General features: G+C 41.5%; 1 protein-coding gene across 1 annotated transcript in view; it reads right to left on the minus strand.

Moving 5' to 3' along the window:
• LOC139653132 (angiopoietin-1-like) overlaps positions 1 to 23,758 on the minus strand; it is a gene marked incomplete at its 3' end in the record, with an annotated part of 54,268 nt that overhangs the window by 2,496 nt on the left and 28,014 nt on the right. Inside the window, exons 2-3 of the mRNA XM_071530088.1 lie at positions 6,187 to 6,342; positions 5,090 to 5,211 (exon numbers count right to left, since the gene is read on the minus strand). Coding sequence (XP_071386189.1) covers positions 5,090 to 5,211; positions 6,187 to 6,342 — 278 coding nt within the window. The remainder of the gene's footprint in view (positions 1 to 5,089; positions 5,212 to 6,186; positions 6,343 to 23,758) is intronic.

Consider the following 23,758-nt stretch of genomic DNA (forward strand, 5'->3'; position numbering starts at 1 on the left):
TAAGTAAAATGTATTTATATAGTGCCTTTACAACCGTAACAAGGTGCTGTACAAGAGGGGAAAAATGTAAAAGAAAACAGAAAATACAGAAAAACAAAAAACAAGACACACAAAGACAAATCAACAGAACAATACATTACAAAAAATAACATACAGTAGTATTAAGTAAGTATTCAAACCAAAAACAATTATATTTTCTAAAAAGTATTACAGTAACTCATCTTTATATAACACCACCAATTTAATAGTACTCAACATGTTGTATACTAAGAATTTACCTCATAGATATTAATATCAGCCTTAAAAGATGGGTAAACAGTCTTCCACAAATAAATAGGAAGTTAACTGACTTTAGGTGGGTTTACCCTCCACTACATTCCTGACATTAACAGTATCCTGTAACATTACATCTATCGTATTTTTCCAGATATAAAAGATGCATATTAGTACATTAAGGACCAGAGATCTACCTCAGAGAATAATATTCATTTCCTCTGCAGCTTTTATAACCAAAATGTACACTTGCCAAAAGTAAAAAATAGCCTTTCCTCATTCTCAGGTGTCAAGCTGTATCATGTTGCTGTTTTACACCTATGAGTGATGTTATTTTCCCCTAGCAGGTGAGACTGTGGCCATATTAGGAGCAGAAACACATGATCAGCTCCTGGTTCTGATCACTTCAGCATGCTGACCTCCATATGAACAAGGCAACATAAATCCTGTCTGTTCCCACTGAGCACGACTCCTAATGCAGAGTGATGGGGAGCCGCTGATCGTTATGGTGCTGCGGTTTATACAGTGTGTGTGGAGGGGTGTGTGTGTGTGTGTAGTCACATGTGTATTTCCATGTGTATTCATCATCTTGAGCATGCATGTGGCCCACTGACTGTGCAGTGTGTGTGTGCATGTGTGTGTGTCCGTCCCTGTATTTACAAATTCAGGGTATCTGCAGGTTTTCAGAGCCAAATTCAAGACTTTTTGAAAGATAATTCTGGCCATGGTGAATGTTAAGCTCTCTCTCCCTTATTCTCTTCCTCTCCTAATTCCTGTATTGTTTTTTGTTTTTTTGTGGTAGATAGAGAGATTCTGTAGCCTTAAATTGCTTACATTTATCAGTTTTGAAGCATGTCTTGTAGTGTATAAGAAACAAGCTTTTTTAATTTAATTTAAGACCTGTTTAATGCTTCCTGGAACTGGATTTAAGAGCAATTTGAAAACCAAAAATAAATAAAATAAAGCTGGCAAAACCAGCCTGTTTCTGATTGAACTATGAAATGAAAGATCTGAAACTATAAAAAGTCAGTCTAATAAAAAGAAAACTAAAAAGGAAATTAATTGTTACGGGACATGAAGTGCGACTGTGTTTAGTAAAGCGTGTTTTGCATATTGTACTACTAACCCCATTCTGTATTAATCTAAGAGTCGAACATGTAGCACAAAGAAAGCTGTCAGTGTATGGTGAAAACATAAGACCACTAATGACTGGATTTAAGACATTTTAACGCTTTTTACAGCCATAAATTGGGATCATTTAAGACTTTTTTCAGACTTGGTAAAGACCCATGTAAACCCTGAGTATGTCTCCCTGTACATGCATGTACTGTATGTACAGCAGTGTAACCGCTGCTGCACCCATTTAACCAAACTGCCGCCGCAGAACAGCAGAAGTGAACTGGTCGCCTGCGTCCTCCTGTCTGGAAGGAATAACCCAAACCTCAACACAGTCTTCTGGTTTCATCAAGACCGCTGATGAGAAATACATCTGTCCTGCTTTCACTGTGTGGGCTCAAACTGTTTTACAACTGACTTTGAGGTTAGCTAGCTAGTTCTCTTGCATGGTTTTAATGCAAGGACTAACCATAGGCAAGAATGAATTTGTGTTTAATGGTTGTTTGGTAATGTAGGTTAAAGCTGCACTAGGTGGTAATTTTATGTAAGAATCCGCCTGTCTTATCAGACCAAATCACAAAGTGGAGCTGCAACAGAGAAGAACGTCTTATCCCACTGACTGAGACGCTGTAGATTTGATATATGTTGATATATAAATTCTGGTGTTGGGTATATGTATATGACGTAATCGACCTACAAACTGTCTCGTAAACAGCGCACTTACTCTGTGCACACTCGTTGTGCCAGAAAAAAAAAAGAAAGAAAGAAGAGTGCTGGAGAGAGATGGAGGTGAGTTATGAAGCCACGATGATGTTGTGTTGTTTTTTAGTTTAGCTATTCTGCCTCGACTTGTCTTTATACAGTATATGTTTCACACTCACTGTGCACGCTTACACACACACACACACAGATGAAAACACACACATTTGCAGACTTGCATGTTCACACACATACATGAACACCAAAACACACACCGGCGTGCCAGAATTCACTTTCTCCCACTCTCTCACTCCCTCTCACACACACACAAACATACACACAGACTGAAACATCTATTCTCTGTCACTGTCACACACACACACACACACACACACACACACGATCTGGTCTCCGTCATTCCCTCTCTCTCTCTCTCTCCATCTCTCTCTCACACACACCTCACCCTCTTATTCATTTTCTCTTGCACGCACCCACCTACACACACACACACACACACACACACACACAGACACACACACTCTCAAACACTCTCTGTTTCAGCCCCTCTGTTTGCATTATATCTGTTACTGTAAACAGAGAATACGCTAGATAATGACTCCACATGTTTCACCGCGCAGCGCTCCGTCCAAGTTCACCTCACTATGAAAAATAGTGAAATATTGTGATTCCAAATATTGTTGTGTCTCGCAGCAACAGCTGTGGACGTATTCCATCATCTGTAACGACTGCTTGTATTTCAAATAATCTCACTGTCAAGTTGTGAAATCACTGATAAGGCACTTCAGGGGTTTTTTTCTCCAAAGAGGGCGAGCTCATTTTTAGGTCAGAGGCTTTTAACAAAATGTGTTTTCAGCATTCATCTGTCTCAGGGGGCAATCGAAGAAATATGTATAACCGCTATTAAGGCTGATTGTGGACTCTTATTGGTGATAAACAGAGCTGTAGTCAAGACCACCTTGGTCGAGTCCGAGTCAATTCCAAGACCAGATCCAGTCGAGTTCGAGTGCAAAGGGGGTCGAGACCGAGTTACTGTAAGACCGAGACCAGAGCAAATCAAGTCCTGACTCAATAGGCAATAAACAGGGTGCATGTCTTTCCAAATGTAAAAATAATGCTTAAGGAGTTTGTTAAGGATCAGTGGAGATGTAGATCTACCTGCTGCATATCAGGACTAAACCCTTCAACATCCAACAGATCGATGCGGAGGATTTTGACGAATCAGTGCATAAAGTTTGAGGATCATTACATACATGGGTTTCCAAAGTTGAAAAGTGTTTGTAACCAAGACTGAGACTGGATTTGGCTGCAACTGCCCTGACCATAAAGTGCAAACCACCACGGTATTATTTTCTGAAAAGTATTCATTTATGGCTTAAAAAGATTATATTGTCATGTAACTATTTGCCACTTACTACTATGTCTCCAATGAATTTACATCATACCATTTATAATCCCTGAAAAACTATAACTATTTCACAGTTAAAAAGAAGGGTGTGGCGAGGTCGAGCGTTGGTCAGGAGCAGTGATGTAGTGGAAGCTCAAAATATGGATATGGGTAAACTACAACCTCCAGTCAGTGATTATTACACAGCACACGACCACCGATATGAAAAAAAAAATCTATTTTAATTTCAGAAGGGCATTAATTTATGTTTTTCCCTTCAAAGACTCCATCCTCTTATCACTTACATCTTTGTTGCACCACTTACTATAATGTATAGAGTGAATTTCTGTGATTCTGTTGAGATTTATAAGAACCTAAAAATGTGGATAAACTTTATTCTGGGTAACAAGAGGGACAGAGAGTTTCACCTGAACCCCATCAGCCCCATTCTCCTGCTTTATATACTGTACATTCCCTACAGAGGACAGAGAGGACCAAAAACTGAGCCGAGCCATAGGAGCTCTGACTGTGATTGCGAAAGCGACAGGAAATTAAAACTGTAACTTGGTCATCTGTGCTCTCTGTTGTTACAGTGGGTTAACGTAGTGTAGCTGGGCTTTCTCTCCACTACAGACCAGGACTGGAGTTCCTTTTCCATTCTGAGCTGTGCATCAGGACTTTTACACTAGATAAAAATAGAGACTGTCCTCCCCCAAAAAACGACCCCATAGGTCGTTTGTACGAGCAGCTTATTACGACCTATAGTTACGTTTTAAAGTTAAGCGACCTCTAGCGTTTGTGTAAATAACGACAATGTGCTGCGTTGATCTGCGTCCACGTCACGTGACTGTCAAGTTTCTCTGTCAACATTGAAATAGCACGGTGGAAAATGAGGGTGCTGTGGTCGAGGATGGTGGATGGGCGTATACGTTTGCCTTCGATGTCAGCGACCGGGGTTCGATTCCCAGCGTTTCCAAAGGACATACAACCGTCAGTCACGTTTTGATTTTTTTTTATTTAACCATGACCAAACCATTTTCCTAACCTTAACCAAGTTGTTTTAGTTGCCTAACCATAACCATAACCCAAGTTGTTTTATTTGCCTAAACTTTACCATAACCTTAACCCTAACCTTAACCAAACTTGTTTTACTTGCCTAAATTTAACCAAAGTGGTTTTAATTGCCTAAATTTAACCATTAACCAACCTTTGGGACGTAATTCAATTTGTGGTGGAGGAACGTTTTCAAATTCGTCGGGTTGGAGGACTTGTTGCCATCTCCTACCGCCGGTAGGGGCGTTAATTTAGGAAACGCTCCTGTGGGTCGCATTAGAGGGTAGGAACAAACGACCTATGTGGTCGTATGGGTTGGAGGACTTGTTGTAAAAATAACAGGTACCTGAACTGCATTACACTGGGAATCAGTCAACATGATTTCTGTTTTTCTGCAGTGAACGACATACCAGATAATGAAGGAATAAATAAATAGTCTGGGCTGCAGTGGAATGATCATGTGGAGAAGTATAAGACAAATACATGGAAAGAGATAAGACCAACAAAGGCTAGAGAGAGAAGTAGAAAGGATTGTTTCTCTACCTGTTCTTGTCTCTCAGCTGGCTGATCTCGGACGTCTGCAGCAGCAGCTCCTTCTCCAGCTTGTTGGTGGACAGAGAATTCTCCAGAAGCTGGATCTCGATCCTCGACGTCTGGTTCAGCACCTGGTGGAGGGAAACACATGAAACCACAGGTTGGTGTCAGTCCGCTTTCAATTCAGCTGATTACGGTCTTGACTCAGTTTCACCCGTGACGCCTCAGAGTACAAACCTTTTCAACTTTTGAGTTTGTTACGTGTGTTGACCAACATCAGTGGAGGTTTTTAAACGTGATATTTGCATACTGTGTTAGTGACTGCAGCATGGAGAAACAACTTGCTGCTGCCGTGGCTTTTTCTGAGTTATTTGACATCTTGAAACACGTCTACTGAGACAGCAACAAAAGGCAGAAGCTTGGGGGGATTGGTGGTGCCTAAGTGGGAGACTCTGGTATGTACAAATGAAAATGCAAGTAGTTAAGTTTGCAGTTTTTATGTTTTGGTTTTTGACTACAAGTAGAGGGAATGTGATGATTTGGTATAGTGCTGTGAGGCTGTGATGGCCCTCCACACAGGGGGCGATGCTTTCTGCAAAACTCTGTCCGCTGCAGGGAATCTCCATCTGAACCACTGACAGACTATTGATCGGTCTCCGTCCGTTCATTTCTTTGTTTTGTCATCCATCTGTCACGCCAATTTCTCAAACAACACTGATTGCACTGATGAAATCTCGGGGAATGATGCATCTCACCACTGTGTTTCCAACTTTTTCAAAATGACACTGACTGGCCCACGATTACAGGTCAAAACAAGCTGATATATGTGTTACTGATTGGCCCAGAAGGGGAATGCATCATATGAGGGGGACAGCAAGTTTTGTTGTTGCCTTGTTCAGTCTTGTGCTCTGAGTCAAAACCGTATTTTCTTCAAATAAGTAAAAAAAAACTGCCAATGACACGACTTGTTTTAATACAATTTAGCTTGTTTCAGGAAAATTCTGTCAACCTGATGAGACTCCAATTCATTCATGATCCATCCATCCATCCATCCATCCATTTCCTCTCTCACTCGCTCACCAAGGGTTACCAGTAACCCAGGTTACCTTGGCCTCGACCACGTTGAGTTTGCGTGTCTGCTCCGCTGTGTGTGTGAGGAGGTTGGTTCCGATCTCCAGCATGGTGGCTGTCTGGTTGTGAACAGCATGAGTCTGGATCTGAGCCAGGTCTGGCCTCACGCTCTTCTGAATGAAGTTCTCCAACTGCAGACAAAGAAACAAGGAAAATTTCAAGTTAAATTTTACGGTATACAGTATAATAGAACGGTTTAAAAAAACGGAGGGAAAGGGAGGACAGGATGAAGGGAGGGAGGGATGAAGGACTGGCAAGGAGAGAGAAGAAAGAAAGAAAGAAAGAAAGAAAGAAAGAAAGAAAGAAAGTAAGTTGACAAGGAACTGCCAGCGTTGAAAATGGCGATGCATGTGAAATGATTAAGAACCCTGCATTTTAAACTACATGCATCCCTGTGTATTTTTTTTTTTTTTTTACCATTTTACCATAGTATATAGTGATTTGGAGTTATATAACCTTTATTCATATACTAGTTATACCCTCATTATTAAAATAATACCTGCTAATATATCAACTGAGCTGTGTTGAGTCTTTCCACCAGCTCGACCGTGGAAAAACTGCATTCTCAACATTGCAGCCGCCCGCCCAGCACATCAAGTCGACCAAATCAAGCGCACCCAGAGCATCACGCAGTATCGCGCACGTATGCAGAGTGTCACCCAACATCTCCAGAGGTCTGGGGATATAAAGACCCAGCTCTCTTTCCATCTCTGGGAATATCAGCCCATGCCAACTTGCGGTGCCACGCCATGACCTTTAACCTCTGACAAATAAATAATCCATCCGCCCCTCTGCCTCCGCTTCCCCAGGATATCAGTGGCACTGAGAAGCACAGGCAGTTGATAAATATACCGCTGGACCAACAAACAGACCCGTCCCAGTGGGAGGGCCGGTCACCATGTGGCTGTTTGATGAGGCACGGGGGGGGGGGGGGGGGACTGAAGGCCGAGACTCACCATCACTTTCTCAAATGCATATCGCATCAAAAAAACTTTATTCATGCTTTTGTTCCTTCATGTTTTGGTTTCTTGACGGAATACACCAAGTCGTTGATCAACTTATTGTTTAAATCAGTGATTCTCAACCTTTTTCAAATCAAGGACCCTAATTTAGTCCACATTAGGGCCACGGACCCCCATTTGATGAGATTTTGTCTCTCGGATCCAAATCTGAGAATATTTTTATTGTTAGATATGATTTTGTCCAGAATCCCATGACTATCTGTATTGTAGGCAGAGAGATAACAGAGAAACTATGATCAAAACAGTCAGTCTTCTACATTCTCTAATTGTGTTAATTTCTTGTAAATGAAATAATGCTGAGGTTTAACAATTCATCAATTTGTTGGGGACCCCCCGGAACCCTCATCAAGGACCCCTGGTGGTCCCCGGACCCCACGTTGAGAACCACTAATGTAGAGTGATAGTAGGCAACTAGCATTATCTCAAACTCACATCACTCTGAGATAAAAGAGGGGATTTTTTGTTGCGTTTCATTTGTAATATGTAGTCAAAATTATTCGAATTATGTAGTAGATTGAACCTTGGTAATCCCTACCCCTTACTCATTGTTTTTAATTCCTTCCTAAAAAAAGTTGCTGCATACTTTGGCACCACCAGAGATAACTGAATTTCAAAATGCAGCTGCCACCAGGCCGACAATAACTCTGTTAAAGTGGTAATCCTCAAAATCAATTTTTTATTGTGTCTCCATCTTTGTTGCTCAGCGCTCTTTGCTGTGGTGTTTCTGCACTGCACTTCCCACAGATCACCTGTCAATCAAACAGTGTGGGGGCGGAGCTTGGATTTTCTGTCGATGCAGTTTGAGTTTGAGCGATAGGTGGCTATCGCTGCTCATGCTAACTACCCAGTTCTTCTTCTTCTGTTTATCCCAAACAAACTGGAAACGTAAAACGCATCACTTACTGTGCGGCAGAGGATTTTTCCCTGAACTGGTAATAGGTTGAATCACAATTATGTTACATCAATCAGCGAAAGAGAGAAGAAAAACAGACATTTATTACTTTTTTTTTCTCTTTGTTCTCTATTGATTTGTGTTGTGAAGATTTTTTTACCCCCCTCAAAAATTAGGTTGCACTATGCCCTGGTTTTGAGCCAATATAGTCAGGCAATTTTTCCTGTAATTACGACCACAACTAGAGGCTGGAAGAGCTTAAAAACAAAATAAAAGACAGAATGTGGTGCAAAAGGCCTGAAAAAACTGTCATGCTGATTGATGCTGACCGAGGCTGTTTGGCTGAAATGTGTTTATTGTGACTGCTGAAAACAGACAGCTGACTCATTTTTCAAAAGTGCTGCATATTATTCCAGCTCCAACAGTTATCACTAATAGTATTTTTTCAAGGTTTAGTTCCTTCTAACTGATGATGTTATCCACACTAACCTTATCATATTTGTCAATCCCCATGCTTGCTGGAGGCAATATTGCTCACTTCCACTGCACAAATACAGTTATCCATGTGTTATTATGTTTAGTCTGGCTTAATTCAGATTCAGATTCAGATTAAACGAGCATTGTTCAATCAGAAAATGATTTAATGTGTGGCGAGATACAAATCTCAGCAGCCGCAAATTTTAAGTGGCCTTTTAGGAGGAATTTGCGTATGTAAGTAAATTAGGCAAACCTGGAGCAGGGAGGGAACAACAGATGCCGTGACGCAACGACAAGCTAATCAAATAATCAAATGGAGAGAAAGTAGCTGGAACAAACTGGATCGTTTCTCCTGTTCCACTTCCTCCAACGCTGCAGAGATAAACTGTGATGAAAGCCAAAACCTCCACCTGGCTGTCGTATGGTCAGACCAGGAGAGAGAGAGGGAGAGAGAGAGAGATAGATGGAGAGAGATGGAGGGAGAGATGGAGAAAGAGAGGGAGATGGAGAGAGAGAGGGAGAGAGAGGGAGAGGGAGAGAGAGAGGGAGGGAGAGAGAGATAGATGGAGAGAGATGGAGAGAGAGAGGGAGAGAGAGGGAGAGGGAGAGAGGGGGAGAGAGAGGGAGATGGGAAGAAAGAGAAAAAGCAGCACAAAATAATAGTAGTAGTGCATTGTATATACACACACAATATGTACCTATTGTGTGTGTGTGTGTGTGCATGTGAGAAAGAGGACATGAAATGGCTTTCTGATTTTTATAGAGCTCATATTGTGTGTGTGTGTGTGTATATGTGTGCATGTGTGTGTGTGTGTGTGTGAGAGAGAGAGAGAGAGAGAGAGAGAAAGAGAAAGAATTGAGATTAATTGAAACAAACAAGAAACCCAAAGTTCAGCAGGTTCTTTTTTTAGTCTATTTTTTTTGTCGGGTCTCCTGAGACACAATGTGCTGACTTTTTAATTGACCCTTGCTTCCTGCCGTTGGATTAGAACTACACACACACACACACACACACACACGATTAGAACTACAATACATGGCACACACACACACTCACAAAGACACAGACACACAGAAACACACAAACGCGCAAATAATTCGCGCACAGGAACTGGCATACTTTCATATGAGCACGCGCACACACAAACAAAACGTGCACTACACACACACACACACACACACACACACACACAATTAGAAGTACACAAGCTGTGCCTGTCCAGCGAGCTCTGGGAATACTCGGACAGCCCCACGTATAGAGGGCTTGTTTCAGAGATGCTAACTGGAACCACATGTTGGCTCCTCTGTGATCTGGCCCCTCCGAGTGACTCTGCAGGGGGACGGACAAACAGACCCGATAAAACATGGCTGACGCACCGGCAAGTAGCACCGATAGGGATCTGGGGTAACAAGTGCACCGCTGGTCGCTGGAGCGTGTCTGGATCTGGTCTGACCGCCTGGAAACCTGCCAGTGTCACCGAATATGACGATATGTTGATATGAGGATGAAGCAAAGATACTGAGGGAGAAATCCACCCTCCGATACTCTGTTAGATATCATCAATCTGTGATGAAGTGTTGTGATTCACTTTTTCGGTGAACCCACTTTCCTTCCTTTGATGTTTGAGATCGCTGAAACATTTTCTGCGATCAAACTCTGTTGTAGCTGGTGGAAATATCTTGATGTGACGTCACATTCTCCACGACCGGCCAGTTATCCGTGACGAGAATAAGAAAAATACACTACAAATAAACTTCTAAATGGGCCCAGAAATGCAAAGTGCAGTAAACTATGACCTTCAGTCAGTGATCATCATAAGGTAAACATCCACCAATATCAACTAAGATCAATTAAATTTTCAAAAAACATTAATGTTTGCTTTTTTTCCTCAAGTGAAAAACAACGCTGTTTTTCTTTCACCCAACAGTAATGATATTTTATAACATACAGTATGTTATCTATATGTTAATATTAGGCAATATCAGTAGATAGTTGTATCATCCTGTGTATTGGTAAATAATATTATTATATATTATATATATGCTGACTTCTCTCTGAACTGCCTGCTTCTCCCCTCTGCAGTGTGACTGAATGGGACTTTGAGGGACTGGACTGGTCTGATATGGATCTAGTGTTACAAGTGAACTCTCAGCCACCGGAGTGTGTCTGGGTCTGGACCGGCAGCTCTGTGCTTAAAGGGACACTGTCACTATTCAAATGTTAGAGTGTTTCCACCAGGACTGCAAACATTGTAGACTAGATGTTTCTTACTGTGAGTTCAGAGAGCGAGAAACACGATCAGCAAGTCACCACAAGTCCTTTCATGTCCTCCAGAGGTCAGTGAGCTTGTCGGCGGAGAAGAGTCGGTCATGGCTGATCGCTGCACTTCCTTGTTTCCCAGCCGATATGATTTAATTTATTGAACAATAGCTCCGTCTGGCAAGTGTAACATGAAGAAGTTGATTCCAGCCTTTCAAAGTTTCACAGTTCTCTACAACTTTTATTTGAAACACTGCAGGACACGTCGTAAAATGATGCTTGGAGAGCGGCTGCATCTATCATTGACGGTAAACCCTGAAGTAATGTAACTGAATTATTATTTTTTTGTTTATTTGCCATTAATGCTACTTACTTAGCACTTGCTAGCTAGCTACATTAACTTAAATTTCAAAGCAGCAGTGAACCACCTGTTACTGCTCCTCTGACAGGGTGTTGATCACTACCACTGATCTGCCAATGAGGAGAGACCATTTCACATGTTTTCAACACAATGAAACTTGCTTCAACTATTTTCTTGAATTGAAATTGCATTGGAAACAAGTGACAAAACCCATAAACAGCTCCTCTTTACTCCTGACCTGCACTGCTCAGCAGTAATCTGCCTGCAGCCAAGTCTACACTGAAGTGTTGCAACACAGTTAAGCAACAGCATCTTGACTCAATATATCTTAATATCTTACAGGTTTACACACAGTGACCTGCTGTAATCACGTATGTTATGCGCTCTCCTTGTTTGGACACATACACTCACTCACATAAACTACATGCTAAATTAAAGTTTTCTGTGTTTGTGTGTGCGTATTTGCCAAATTCGGCATGTATAAAATATGAATTAAAAAGGTAACCAGAAGTCAGCAAGGGATAGTGAACTGCCTTCCAAAGGCTGGACTACAAATCCCTGCTTCTGTCAGATGAAAACTTTGCATTTCTACTAAATTAACTTTTCTGGAATTAAGTACAAGAGACAGTTTTCAGACTGATGACTGCATCTTTAAAATCACAATAGCTTTCGAAAAGGTTTCAGCATGCTTACGTACTACATAACTTAAGTGCTGGTGCAGGATAAAAAAATACATCAGTAAAAAGTTGATTTAGTCAAAAAAACGTATCTTTAGTCCTAAAATATCTAAAGGCACAAGAGTAACAGAGTTTTCAAAGCAGCGACATGTAGCCTACAAGTTACAGTAAAGACCAGTAAAGTTATCCGCTTGCGCCATTAGATAATTTGACGTGAAAGAACATCTCTACATGAGCTTGATGAATCTGAAGAGAAGATGTAATAATAATTTAAAAAAAACACACATGGATACTTGCAAAGCTTGTTATTTTTCCGCTGTGTGTCTCTATCTATCAGAGAGCCCAGATGTTTTGGCTGAAGACTCAAAGAGTCGTGAACCGGCAGACCGAGCCAAACTGCCTGAGGCTTCACTTCTGAACCCTCCTCTCCTCCACTTGACAGGGGAAGATCTCTCTGCATGGTGCATGGCTCCCCCGCCCCACCCCCCCTCTCTCTCTTTCTTTGTCTGGTTTAAACTGCCTTGAGACACACAAGGAATCACTGCATCTCTCTGCCTGGTGCATGGCTCTATTTCGTTCTCTTCCTCTATGGTTCTTACCCTCTCTCTTTTTCTCTCTCTTTCTTTTTTCCCCCCGTAAATTATAATGTATCGAACCAGAAAAGTTGAATGGAAACAGCAAAATTCAATAACATTTCCCTAATATCACAAAGACGTTTTTCTGCTCACTTTTTTGTGTTCGGTCGATAAAGAAATGATGCGATAAATAGTGATGGAAATACATTTGTTGAATAAATATTGACCTGTTTGTCAACTTTACCCATAAAATGATGGTAACATAGACAAAACCATCCATGTGTTCCTGGTAGATTATTTGCTCTGGTGTTCCATGCTAACACCTTAGCTTACGTTTGAACAATTCATTTCCTCATAATGTTCCACAAGTTACCACAATATGGTACACACTTCCTTTAAGAAACTGTGGTTCATAATGCCACAAGGCGGACAAGGAATTAACTGCCCAATATATAGTCAATGGAGGTTAGCATGGCCGGGAGGTAACAAGAAAATCTGAAAATGATGTCTTGCACAGTTTTTGTAGAAATGTGTAGAAGCTGTAGAAATCCCTCCCTGCATCCATCCTGTGTGTGTAATGCATTTCCAAACAATTCTTCATTTCATGTAAAAAGTGAGATTTACAGAGGAGGCCATGCTGCAGCTATCCTACAATTACAGAAGTGTGTAGGCATATTGTAACACAAAACTTGTATCTTCCAAAGTATTACTTCTGCTGCTACTTGGCAAATATTGAATTTGGCTTCATGAGACCCATAACACACGCAAGTTGAACTGCTCTGTCTTTGCACGCCGAGGTCAGTTGTGTAAACCGGGGTTCCCACACTCACTTGGACATCAAATTCCTGGATTTTTCAATAACGTTAAAGGTCTTTCGAGAAATTCAAGGACTGAAAATTGGCACGTTCTGGGGTCAGGTCAAAATTAGACATCATAGATCATACTGATGAATTAGGGTGCTGAGTATATTCAAGGCCATCCATTCATTTTCCAAACTTTTAAGGCCTTACTTTAATTTTCTTAAATCCACAAACTTTCAAGGATTTCCAACACTGGTGGAAACTCGTGATAAAAATCAAATTGCTGATTTATATCTAGAAACTCTCGGCCTCATCACATTCTGTGCTTATTTCTTCTCGTTCTGAACTTCCCGTGTAGCCGAGTCATAAAAATCAAATCTGCTGAGTGATAAGTGGAAAATGTCGGACTCACTGCATACCACACTGATGTTATTTCCCCCGAATTTGACTCGTCACATATTTCCTCCGAGCTGAGTCATGTATAACCGTGGAAGCGGCCCGCTTTCCACACATAAAAAGGGAGGGAGTGTGTTCTTAAACATTCCTTACTTTATCACGATGGTGCAGGACAGATACCGGCTCTATGTAAGTGATGCCGTGTTTTTCCACCTGTCACAGTTTGCTTGGACGTTCCTTTCTTAGCTTCCCTCGTAAAAACTAACCCGATGTTTTCAGTCTCCACGCCTCAAATGTTCAGTTTTTAGCGCATCTCATGGTAGGCGTTTTCTAAAATACCGAACCACTGAGGAGATGTTGGGTAAATTCTTCTTGGGGGATTTAACAGTATCATGGCAAGCATCATCTTTACCTTTTATAGGATTGAGAGACTGAGAGAAATCGAGCAAGAAAGAAAGACAGAGGAAGGCGGACAGAGACAGAGGAGAAGCGATTTTGTGTCTCAACAGGATCATAAAGTACAGCGGATTCCTGTGGCAAGTGGAACCGAAGTGGAGTTTGTTCGCGAGGTGGAAAGAGACGCTGAGCTGCCTGACGAGACAACAAGCTGTGCATGGAGCCTGTCAGTCTTCTTCTACTAAGACATATTTGTTTTGTCAGCAGGTAGAGGAGACTGGGAGCGGCCCGCTATGCCCAAGTCCAAGCCTGAACCTGCCGCCGATTGGAGTTCCTCAGAGTCAGAGCTGCTCTGGAGGCAGAAATAATCTCATTGGTTGAGTTAAGCCTCAGTGGGCGGAGCCAAACAATCAAATTGTCTGGGTAAGTAACGTTAGACTGAAGCCCAGTGAAAATGGCAAGAGGTAAGAGAGGAGGAAGCTAATATTATGAAGCCTAGCACTACTGAAAAAATACAATCTGTCCATACTAAGTTATCTAGGTTAGCTAGTTAGCTAGACCTTCCAAGTTCAAACTAGACATACTAGCCTATAGCTGTCTAGGTAAGCTAGTTAGCTAGCTGCTGAATTTCCAACATCATGAATGCCATGGTCATGGATGAATGAAACAAGTCAGTGCCGTTTATATTTTGTTTAGTGTTCCTTCTTTGCCATTCAAGAAGTAGTTAGCTAATGTGTGCTCTGAAAACTATGAACTACTATTATTTGGAGTTGAGAGACGACGTCTCATATGCAGATATCTGTTTATAGAGATTAGCCGAAATGTCGTCTGGACCTAAAAAACTTGTGAAACAATTCGGTCGTAGACGTCGTCTCTCAACTCCAACTCCATTCTCGCGTCTCAAGTTGCTAATCGGACTGTAAACAATGACCGGTGCACGGAAGAGGAAGTCTTGGCCCGGATGTCCGCTGGCTACACCGGAAACCCTGAAATATTGGCCGTCGCCCCCAGAGTCTAATCGTCATCAGACCGATAGACGATGGGTTCCGAGATTGTAGTTGTAGTAACAGTAGTAGTAGATGTAGTAGTAGTAGTAGTAGTAGTAGTGTTGTTGTTGTTGTTGTTATATTGTGTTCTATTCTACCAGAATAGCTGGCTCAGCGACACTGTGGTTCCTTACTGTTGTCTTTTCCGTCCCACATGGACTTCACAGTGACTTGTTTTGGTGCCATGCTGGGAGTGCAGTGGAAATATTTCCACTGGACAACATTCACTTTTACCCTCTTTGCGTTTATGTTGGCCCGCCTGCAAACACTGTCAAGCCTTCAAATCTCCCTCTGAAAGAATATCCATAAGCCATGGTTGTGTAAATGTTATTGATTCAGATGTAATGATGTATAGATTGATGTTAAATCCCTCATCAGTAACTTTTTTTGACCATATAAATTGCGGGTTTATTCAAACACGTTCTCAGGGTGTGACCTGTCGTTGGAAAATAAACTGTAATGGGATTTGTGAGAATATAATGTAACTCAGAATAAAGGTCGATTTTACTTCAGCATGTACAGACGTTACTCACGCAAACAAATCTGATATATTTCAATACCTCATTTCCTTTTACTCATTTTATTCATTTTATTATTAAGAGCCCTGTGAAGCAATTTGAAAATATAAAAATTAAAAGTACGATTCTTCCTGAAAAATGTGACACCTACTCTGACAAAATTATTGTTGCCATGTTAAGTAAATCTCACTACTGAATACCAGCTTGAACATCAGGTATTATATGTTTTTTCCCAAAATAAAAATACAGCGATTAATTAAATGAAAGGAAACACTTCAATTCAAGTCTCCTATTCCATGTATATTTTTTCTGGTGAGGCTAACCATTCATGTACAGTAAATTAAGGTTACAGCTAGTTTACAGTGGCCTAGTGGTTACTGTCTTTTGATTGGTCGATTCTGGCTCGAGCATGTGACTCAAACAAGCCGCTGTAACCGAGTCGCTTGTCCTTGCTGGTACTGTGTGTTTCGTCCCTGGAGGGGGGGGGGGGGGCAAGCAAATACCCAATTTCCCTTGGGAGATCAATAAAAAAAAATCGTATTATTGGACGTTCATTCCTCTGCGAAGACATTAGAGAGTCGTGTTCCAGCGTTCATTTTTAGCTTGTGGAGAGGAGAATGAAAGGGGAAAAAAAAAAAAACAGCTTCCAACTTTCACTTTCTTTACTTTAGCTCTTAAATTAATTCCATCCTCCGTTTGGGAAAGCTAATTTTGTGAAGAGGTAGGAGTGGGAAAGCAGCTGAGAGGATCCAAGTTGGTCTCGTTATTCTGAACGTCGTTCCCACAGGACGCCACTGTGAGTCAGAGGACGAATACAAACACAGCAGTTCCAGGGAATAGGATCAAATAGTACTCATAACAGTTTCCCTGTTATATTCCCCTAAAATCTACAGTCAGGAAAGTGGAAGTACAGACCCCCCAACCCCCCCCAACACACAGACACATCATCCACATCCCAGTGACTCAGTGGATTAAGGCACATACCATATAAACCCCCAATCCACCCCCCACAAACACACACACACACACATCGCAGTGACTCAGTGGATTAAGGCACATACCATATAATCCCCCACCTACCCACCCACACACACACACACACACACACACACACACACACATACACAGCCATCCACGACTCTATTGATTAGCAATTTACTTTTTTATACTGTCAAACTTCCACAAAGATAAGCAGGTAGGCCTGGCACTAACACGAGCTGATTCCATCGAATTGTCAAGAAAATGTTAGGTAAACTTTTGAAACGTCGCAACAAATAAAATGTGGATTATGTGCGTTACCATCAGCTGGGTTGAAGTGAATAAAATGGGGAGTATTTCAAGGATTTATTAGTATTGGGAATGTTGTTATAATTCTCTCGTGTCAGCTGTTGTTGGCCATGTTTCATGCTTTCATCCGAAGACAAAAACAAAGAAATGCACTTGGCAATAATCGAATGCACCAGCTAATTGTCATAAAAAACCACAATGGAGAGTTAAACGTGGGAGAGACCAGGGGTTTGACATTTCTGGGAAGTTGTGGTGGATAGATACTTTACAGACTACATTTCAGCAACTTTTTGAACTGTTGTGTAACCAGACTGAACCATTCATTGGCTGATCATGCCAAGCCTTTCATTATTTATTGGTCAAACGCATTTTCATTGCTATTCGTCACATTTATCGCAAAAAAAACAACAAGATTCCACTCACTTTTTTTGCAATATGGAGGACTTTTTTATCGAATTTTGCTGTTTCCGTTCAGCTTTTCTAACATCACAAATCACAAAAATACCTGTTTGGAATTGGAAACCCAGGATTAGAGCTTCCTTTCTCACCAGGGACACCAGCACTAAAAATATATGCACTTAACGGTGCTGTAAGGCGGTTTGGATTGAAGTATCCGCCCAAAAAGAAAAAAGAAAAAAAAAAAGAAAAGCAAAGAAAAAAGGAAAAAAAAAAACGGCCTCTTCCTGCATCTGGTTAATATATATCACAGCTTTATATGTCGACTCTCTGCTGTGTCACTAACCTAAATATTATAGTCTAATGACCCTCCAACCGTCTGTTGTGTGTTAGGACTCCCAACACTGACTGTCACTATACAGAGGGTCAGGACTGTGTGTGTGTGTGTGTGTGTGTGTGTGTGTGTGTGTGTGTGTTTAGGGGGCTGTGCATGTCTCTATGATGCTCTGTGTGTGTATGGAGGCCCTGCGTGTGTATGTCTGCATATTTTTGCCCGTGTGTGTGTGTGTGTGTGTGAGTGAGTGAGTGTGTGTCTGTAAATGCGTCTACATCATGTGTGTGTGTGTGTGTGTGTGTCTCAGTCAGACTGCAGGGTCACCACTACACCCCCGCAAACGAGCCACGACAAATATCTCACTCATCTCACCACAATCAGGACCAGATGGACTAAGTCAACACAGTAGTGCGTGTGTGTGTGTGTGTGTGTGTGTGTGTGTGTGTGTGTGTGTGTGTGTGTGTGTGTGTGTGTCTGCGCGAGTGTGCAGATGTAAGCAAACATTTAAGACTGCAAGTGTGAGTGAACGTGTGCATGCGCATGAACGCATATAGGAGAGTGTGTGTATGTATATATGTGTTCATGTGTTTAACTGTGTCAGAGTGTGTGTGTGTGTGTTCTGTCCCTCCTCCAGCCCATTCCGGCATGTTCTAGTTATATTTATTTGTTCGTTTGACTCCCTCGGTGCCCACGATGTCTCCGTGTCGCCGACGTCACAGAGTGAAGGAACCTGGGTAATAAAAACTTCACCCACATGCCTATGTGCCCACGGAGACACACACACACACACACACGCATACACAGACTCACCTGGATTTTGCTGTAATCCATACTTTGTCACATAATTCCCATTCATATATATTATTTCCCTGCTGTATCCTTTTACTATTTGATGCTGCAGCAACCCAGTTTCTCCACAGCAATCAATAAAGTTTCATTTTAAATTATACAGACATACTTACATGTACGCATGCATACACACACACACACACACACACACACACACACACACACACATACATGCTTTTGAGACACCCACATAAGATAACAGTGAATTCGACAAAATCATATTTCCAAACACACGCTGTTGCTGCCTACAGGTTCTATAGAATCCATTTTGACAGTAATAAACTATTAAATAGTAAACTATTAAATAGGAAATTAACCTGGCATTTCACAGCATTTTATAACTCAGTATATAGTATTACATTGAGAGGATAACTATTCAAACATCATCTTACTTCTGTTATCATTCTGGACAATAAAATGTACCTTTCTGTAATCACCCAAATCCAAGAATGTCAGAAATTTCTTAAATAAAGTACGCTGGCCAAAATATTCTCAAACAGAGTCCGAAGCCAAACTTTTCTCAAGCTGCCACCGGCCAAAACTTTATAGAAAAAATGTTTCTCAGAGGGGGTTCCCTCAGCTAGAGGTTTAAAGAATGGGTCCCTGGTGAAATTTGTTCATTAATTTGGGGCTTTTCTGTATAAGAAAGCCTGAGAACCTGACAGCTTGAGAGTCCCATCAGAGGGTAAAGAAGAACGGAATAGGAAAGCAAAAGACATCTTACAGCAGCGGGACAGGTGAGGGTCTGGGTGGGGAAGAGAGTGTTTTATCCTGTCCCACTGTGTGACCGTCTGGTTTCAGTAATATGGTTTTAAAACAGACCGGAGGAGGAGGAGGAGGAGGGGGGGGGGGGGTTCTGTTATGTAAAAGAAGATAAAACTGCATTTCATGTGGAAGAATGCAAACATGAAGGAATGGTTTGATTGGATTGCAAATGAAATTCAGTCCTAATTTTGGAGAACAGGCTGCAATGGCTGCCAACGCAGGACAGAAGTAGGATATAAATACACGGATGGTATGTTGGACAGTCTGTACAAAAAGCCTAAAATGTAAATTTAAATATAGTACACCGAGTTATTGGGAGACTGGCCTGCGGATCAAGTTAAGTGATGAGAACATCGACCCCCGAAATCATCCATGTGTCCCTGGTAGATGATTCGATCCGGTGCTCCATGCTAACACTTTAGCATACAGTATGTTGAGTGATAGTAGGCGACTAGCATTATCCAAAGTAAGGAGACTGACTTTTAAGTAAAAAGTTGTTCAGGGTTTCTATTACAGGGTCTGTAGAATCATGCATTTAAAAAATAAGTCAATATAGCTGATGTAACCAGGTTTATCTCATATTTCAAATGAGCAACCACATATTCATCAACTGAGCAGTGATTTTTAGCTGTACAATGTTTTCCACAACGTTCACTTTCTATGTAAACAGGGAAAGTAGTCTATTATATTTTACCAATTTCACCAAACTCCTCCACAAAGCTGTCAGACTTAGCCACATATTGCCATTTAGCTTTAGAGCTGCTACAATCTGTTCTCAATTTCTCAGTTTTGACATAACCACAGCTAACAATCTACCAGGGACAGAGGGATGATTTTGATGTTTGTGTTGTCATCACTTTCTACCAAAGACTTGTGCATTCGTTAAAGTATGACAATAAAGCTTTCAATCACTGACCCACACAGATTGATCCCTACACCACAGAACACAAAGACATGAACATACAAAACGACTGAACATGTACAAGTCACTGGTGAAAGACAAGATTACCTGTAGGTCCAAATGGATTAACTATGACAATAAATAAGGCTCTTGTTTTTTTTTTAAAGTATTAATAACAGCTGTTGTCATGGCGCTCCTCTGTCAGCGTGTTTAAACAGATGGTGTGGGATGGACGTCATTCATAGAGTAATGATGGACAGTGTGGTTTAAATTGGGTTGGTAAAACAAGAGAAAGAGAGAGAGAGAGAGAGAGAGAGAGAGCGGTAATAGATGGAGGAGAAGAGAGATGGTGTGAGAGAAAGAGAGATAGCGATGGAAAGACGAAAAGCGAGAGACTCTGCGGTTTGGTAATATGAAGGGATGTTGACCCCCTCTCTGCTGTTTCACCTGCCTCTGACAGACTGTCTGTTCCATCCATAACAAACACGGCGGCTTATGAGAAACCCAGAATGACTTCATGTGCTTCAGCCGTATATCAGTGCTGATGATGTTTTAAAAGCTCCAGAGAGGTTAGATTCCTTTACCCAGGCGACTTAAAGTAATTACACAGTAATTATATTCATTTCAACCGTTTAGAAAATACTTTGACTATCAGTACGCTGGCTTTTAATTCTAAAATTCAAAACAGCAGTAGTTGACGGCAGCTTTCCAGTGTTACATAAAAATTATGATTTTGTTGTTTTTTTTGTTTGGATATTGTGCATTGTTTCACTTGCACACATATATAACTTATGTAGATCAGTGATTCTCAACCTTTTTCATATCAAGGACCCCTAATTTAGTCCACATTAGCGCCACGGACCCCCATTTGATGAGATTTTGCCTCTTGGACCCAAATCTGAGAATATTTTTTATTGTTAGATATGATTTCGTCCAGAATTCCATGACTATCTGTATTGTAGGTAGAGAGATAACAGAGAAACTATGATCAAAACAGTCTTTCTTCTACATTCTCTAATTGTGTTAACTTCTTGTAAATGAAATAATGGTGAAGTTTAACAATAGATCAATTTGCTGGGGACCCCCTGGAACCCCCTCAAGGACCCCTGGTGGTCCCCGGACCCCACATTGAGAACCACTGATGTAGATTACAGTAGCATGTTATTGCAAAGTGCAATAACATGTATAGAGGTTGTTCTGAAAAAGCATGTGGTTATGGATTAATTAACTTCTATAGTAGTTTTAGAGATTCAGATTTAATTTATAGATTTACGCTTTTGTCCAAAGCGACTTACAATAAGTGCATTTTGCCAGCTAAGTCTTTTAATAGGAATAAGTAGCATTCATTGAATTTTTAGGGAGATAGGGAAGAGGGGAGTGACGTGAGAGAGTTTTGGTTGGTTGAACACCAGACGGGTTGCAGTGTTCTGATTGGCTGTAAAGGTCTGATGGTCTTTACAGGAATTTACGTTGCATGTAAAAGCACTGAGTCAGACATTTACAGACATTTCACAAAGATAATGATAGAAATAGATATAGCAACTTATAACGTTTATAGTAGTAGTATAGTATTTTTAATTTCCCTTAACAGAGTGTAACAGGTATTCGGCAGTGTCTGTGCATAACATGATTTTGAGTTTCATTTGGTCTTCGCAGTCTGAGATTTGGCCAGAACACTGTTGGTTTTTGGGTTTTGTGTTTATAGTTTTGGGAAAATGCTGTGTCATTTCAGGAAATGTGTGAAAGCAGTTGTGAAAAACTGTAATAGATGTCATAGATGTCATATTGTATTTTAAAATAATAATCCACGACATTTTCACATAAATAACTCGAGCCCCCTACGGATCCTGTCTGTCTCTTCTACAATTTAGAAATGAACTGGAGCATCTTAAAACATCAATATATTGTTGTGGATGCTGCCAATCTTCTCAGTGATGGTCTTGTTTGTTTACAGTAATTATACTAATGTCTCATAATTCATGATTTATTGATGATAAAATGCTGCATGTAGCACCTTTAAGACTTCAAGAAATCTTCTGTGTGGTTAAAATCAGGGTTTTCATTTTGACTACCTGGAGGAGCTGAGGGAGGGATGAGGGAGAGAGAGAGAGAGAGAGAGAAGGGAGAGAGAGAGTGAGAGAAGGGAGGGGGGAGAGAGAGAAAGAGAGAGAGAGAGAGAGAGACAGAAAGAGAGAGAGTTTTGGGTTCACTCGTTTCGGGGCGATAAAAAGGGAATGTTTGAGCCCCTTAGTGGCTGTGGTGCTTGGCCACACTCCAGGGTGTGTGTTTGTGTGTGTCTGACTGTGTGTGTGTGTGTGTGTGTGTGAGCGAGCGAGACTGTGTGTGTGTATTTACTGTGTGTGTGAGTGTGTGTGCGTGGTGAGAATCAGAGCGAGAGAGAGAGAGAGAGAAGAAGAGAAGAGAATGAGAGAGAGAAAGAACAAGTAGAGTTTCTTGGAAACGCTGCATGGTTGCGGTCAGTCTGGCGCTCGGCCACAATGTCACTGGGAATCTCTCCCACACACACACACACACACACACACACACACACGCACACACACTTCTTCTCACTCTCTTCATCCCTCCATCCCTCTCACCTCCTTCATCTGTTGTCATCTATCTATCCATCTATCCCACAATCTGTTTATTCACAATCTATTTTTTCTTTCACACGTCTACCAATGAGCGCTCCATCCATCCACTTCTTCTTCTACAACTTCTTTCCAGTCTGTCCACCCATTCTTCTATCTCTCTTTTTCTTCCTTTCCTCTTCTTCATCTCTTCTACTCGTCTATCTGTCCTCCCTTTGCCCCCAACTCTCTGCCCCCATCACTCCCATACCCCCCCCTCCCCCCCCCTCCTCATCGGCCCTTGTCATTTCCATGGCAACTGAAATCTCCCACAGTGCCACCTCACAGCTGTAAAGTGATAAATGACTCTTTAAACAGGGATTTGGGGGGGGGGGAAACGAGCCAGCATTCAGATACTACTCTCTCTCTCTCACACACACACACACACGCACACACACGCGCACACACACACACACACACACACACACACACACACACACACACACACACACACACACACACACACACACACACACACAGAGGAGGAGTATTTTATCCCTGTCCAGCTGATAACAGCCTGTCCGTTCTGCTAACAAATTTTCTGGCCTTTTGAACAGAGGATAAATCTCACTTACAGTCTGTCTCTCTGTTTCCTCCTCTCGGCTATTTATCATCTAATGCAGTGTGTCTCAATGGCTGGTTGGGGACCCTGAACGTGGCTCCCAGAAAGACTGAAAAGGGGGTCCTTAAGTTATTCTGGAGAAACTCTGTGACTTTACCAGTGGAAGCTTTTGGGCTGAGCTTGTCAAATTTTGCATGTAAGTGGAAATCTACTAGTTTCTTGTTCCTCACTCATTGCTGTGGTGTTTCCGCTCTGCACTTCCCACAGATCACCTGTCAATCAAACAGTGTGGGCGGAGCTTGGATTTTCTATTGATGCAGTTTGAGTTTCTCTCTTCTTTGTCTGTTCAGCCATGGTGGCTATCACTGCCCATGCTAACTACCCAGTTCTTCTTCTTCTGTTG

The sequence above is a fragment of the Centroberyx affinis genome, unplaced genomic scaffold (assembly GCF_046629955.1).
Source record: "Centroberyx affinis isolate AG114_WGS23_722 - 3 ecotype Tasmania unplaced genomic scaffold, CSIRO-AGI_Caff_v1 ptg000130l_1, whole genome shotgun sequence".
Taxonomy (NCBI): Eukaryota; Metazoa; Chordata; class Actinopteri; order Beryciformes; family Berycidae; genus Centroberyx; species Centroberyx affinis.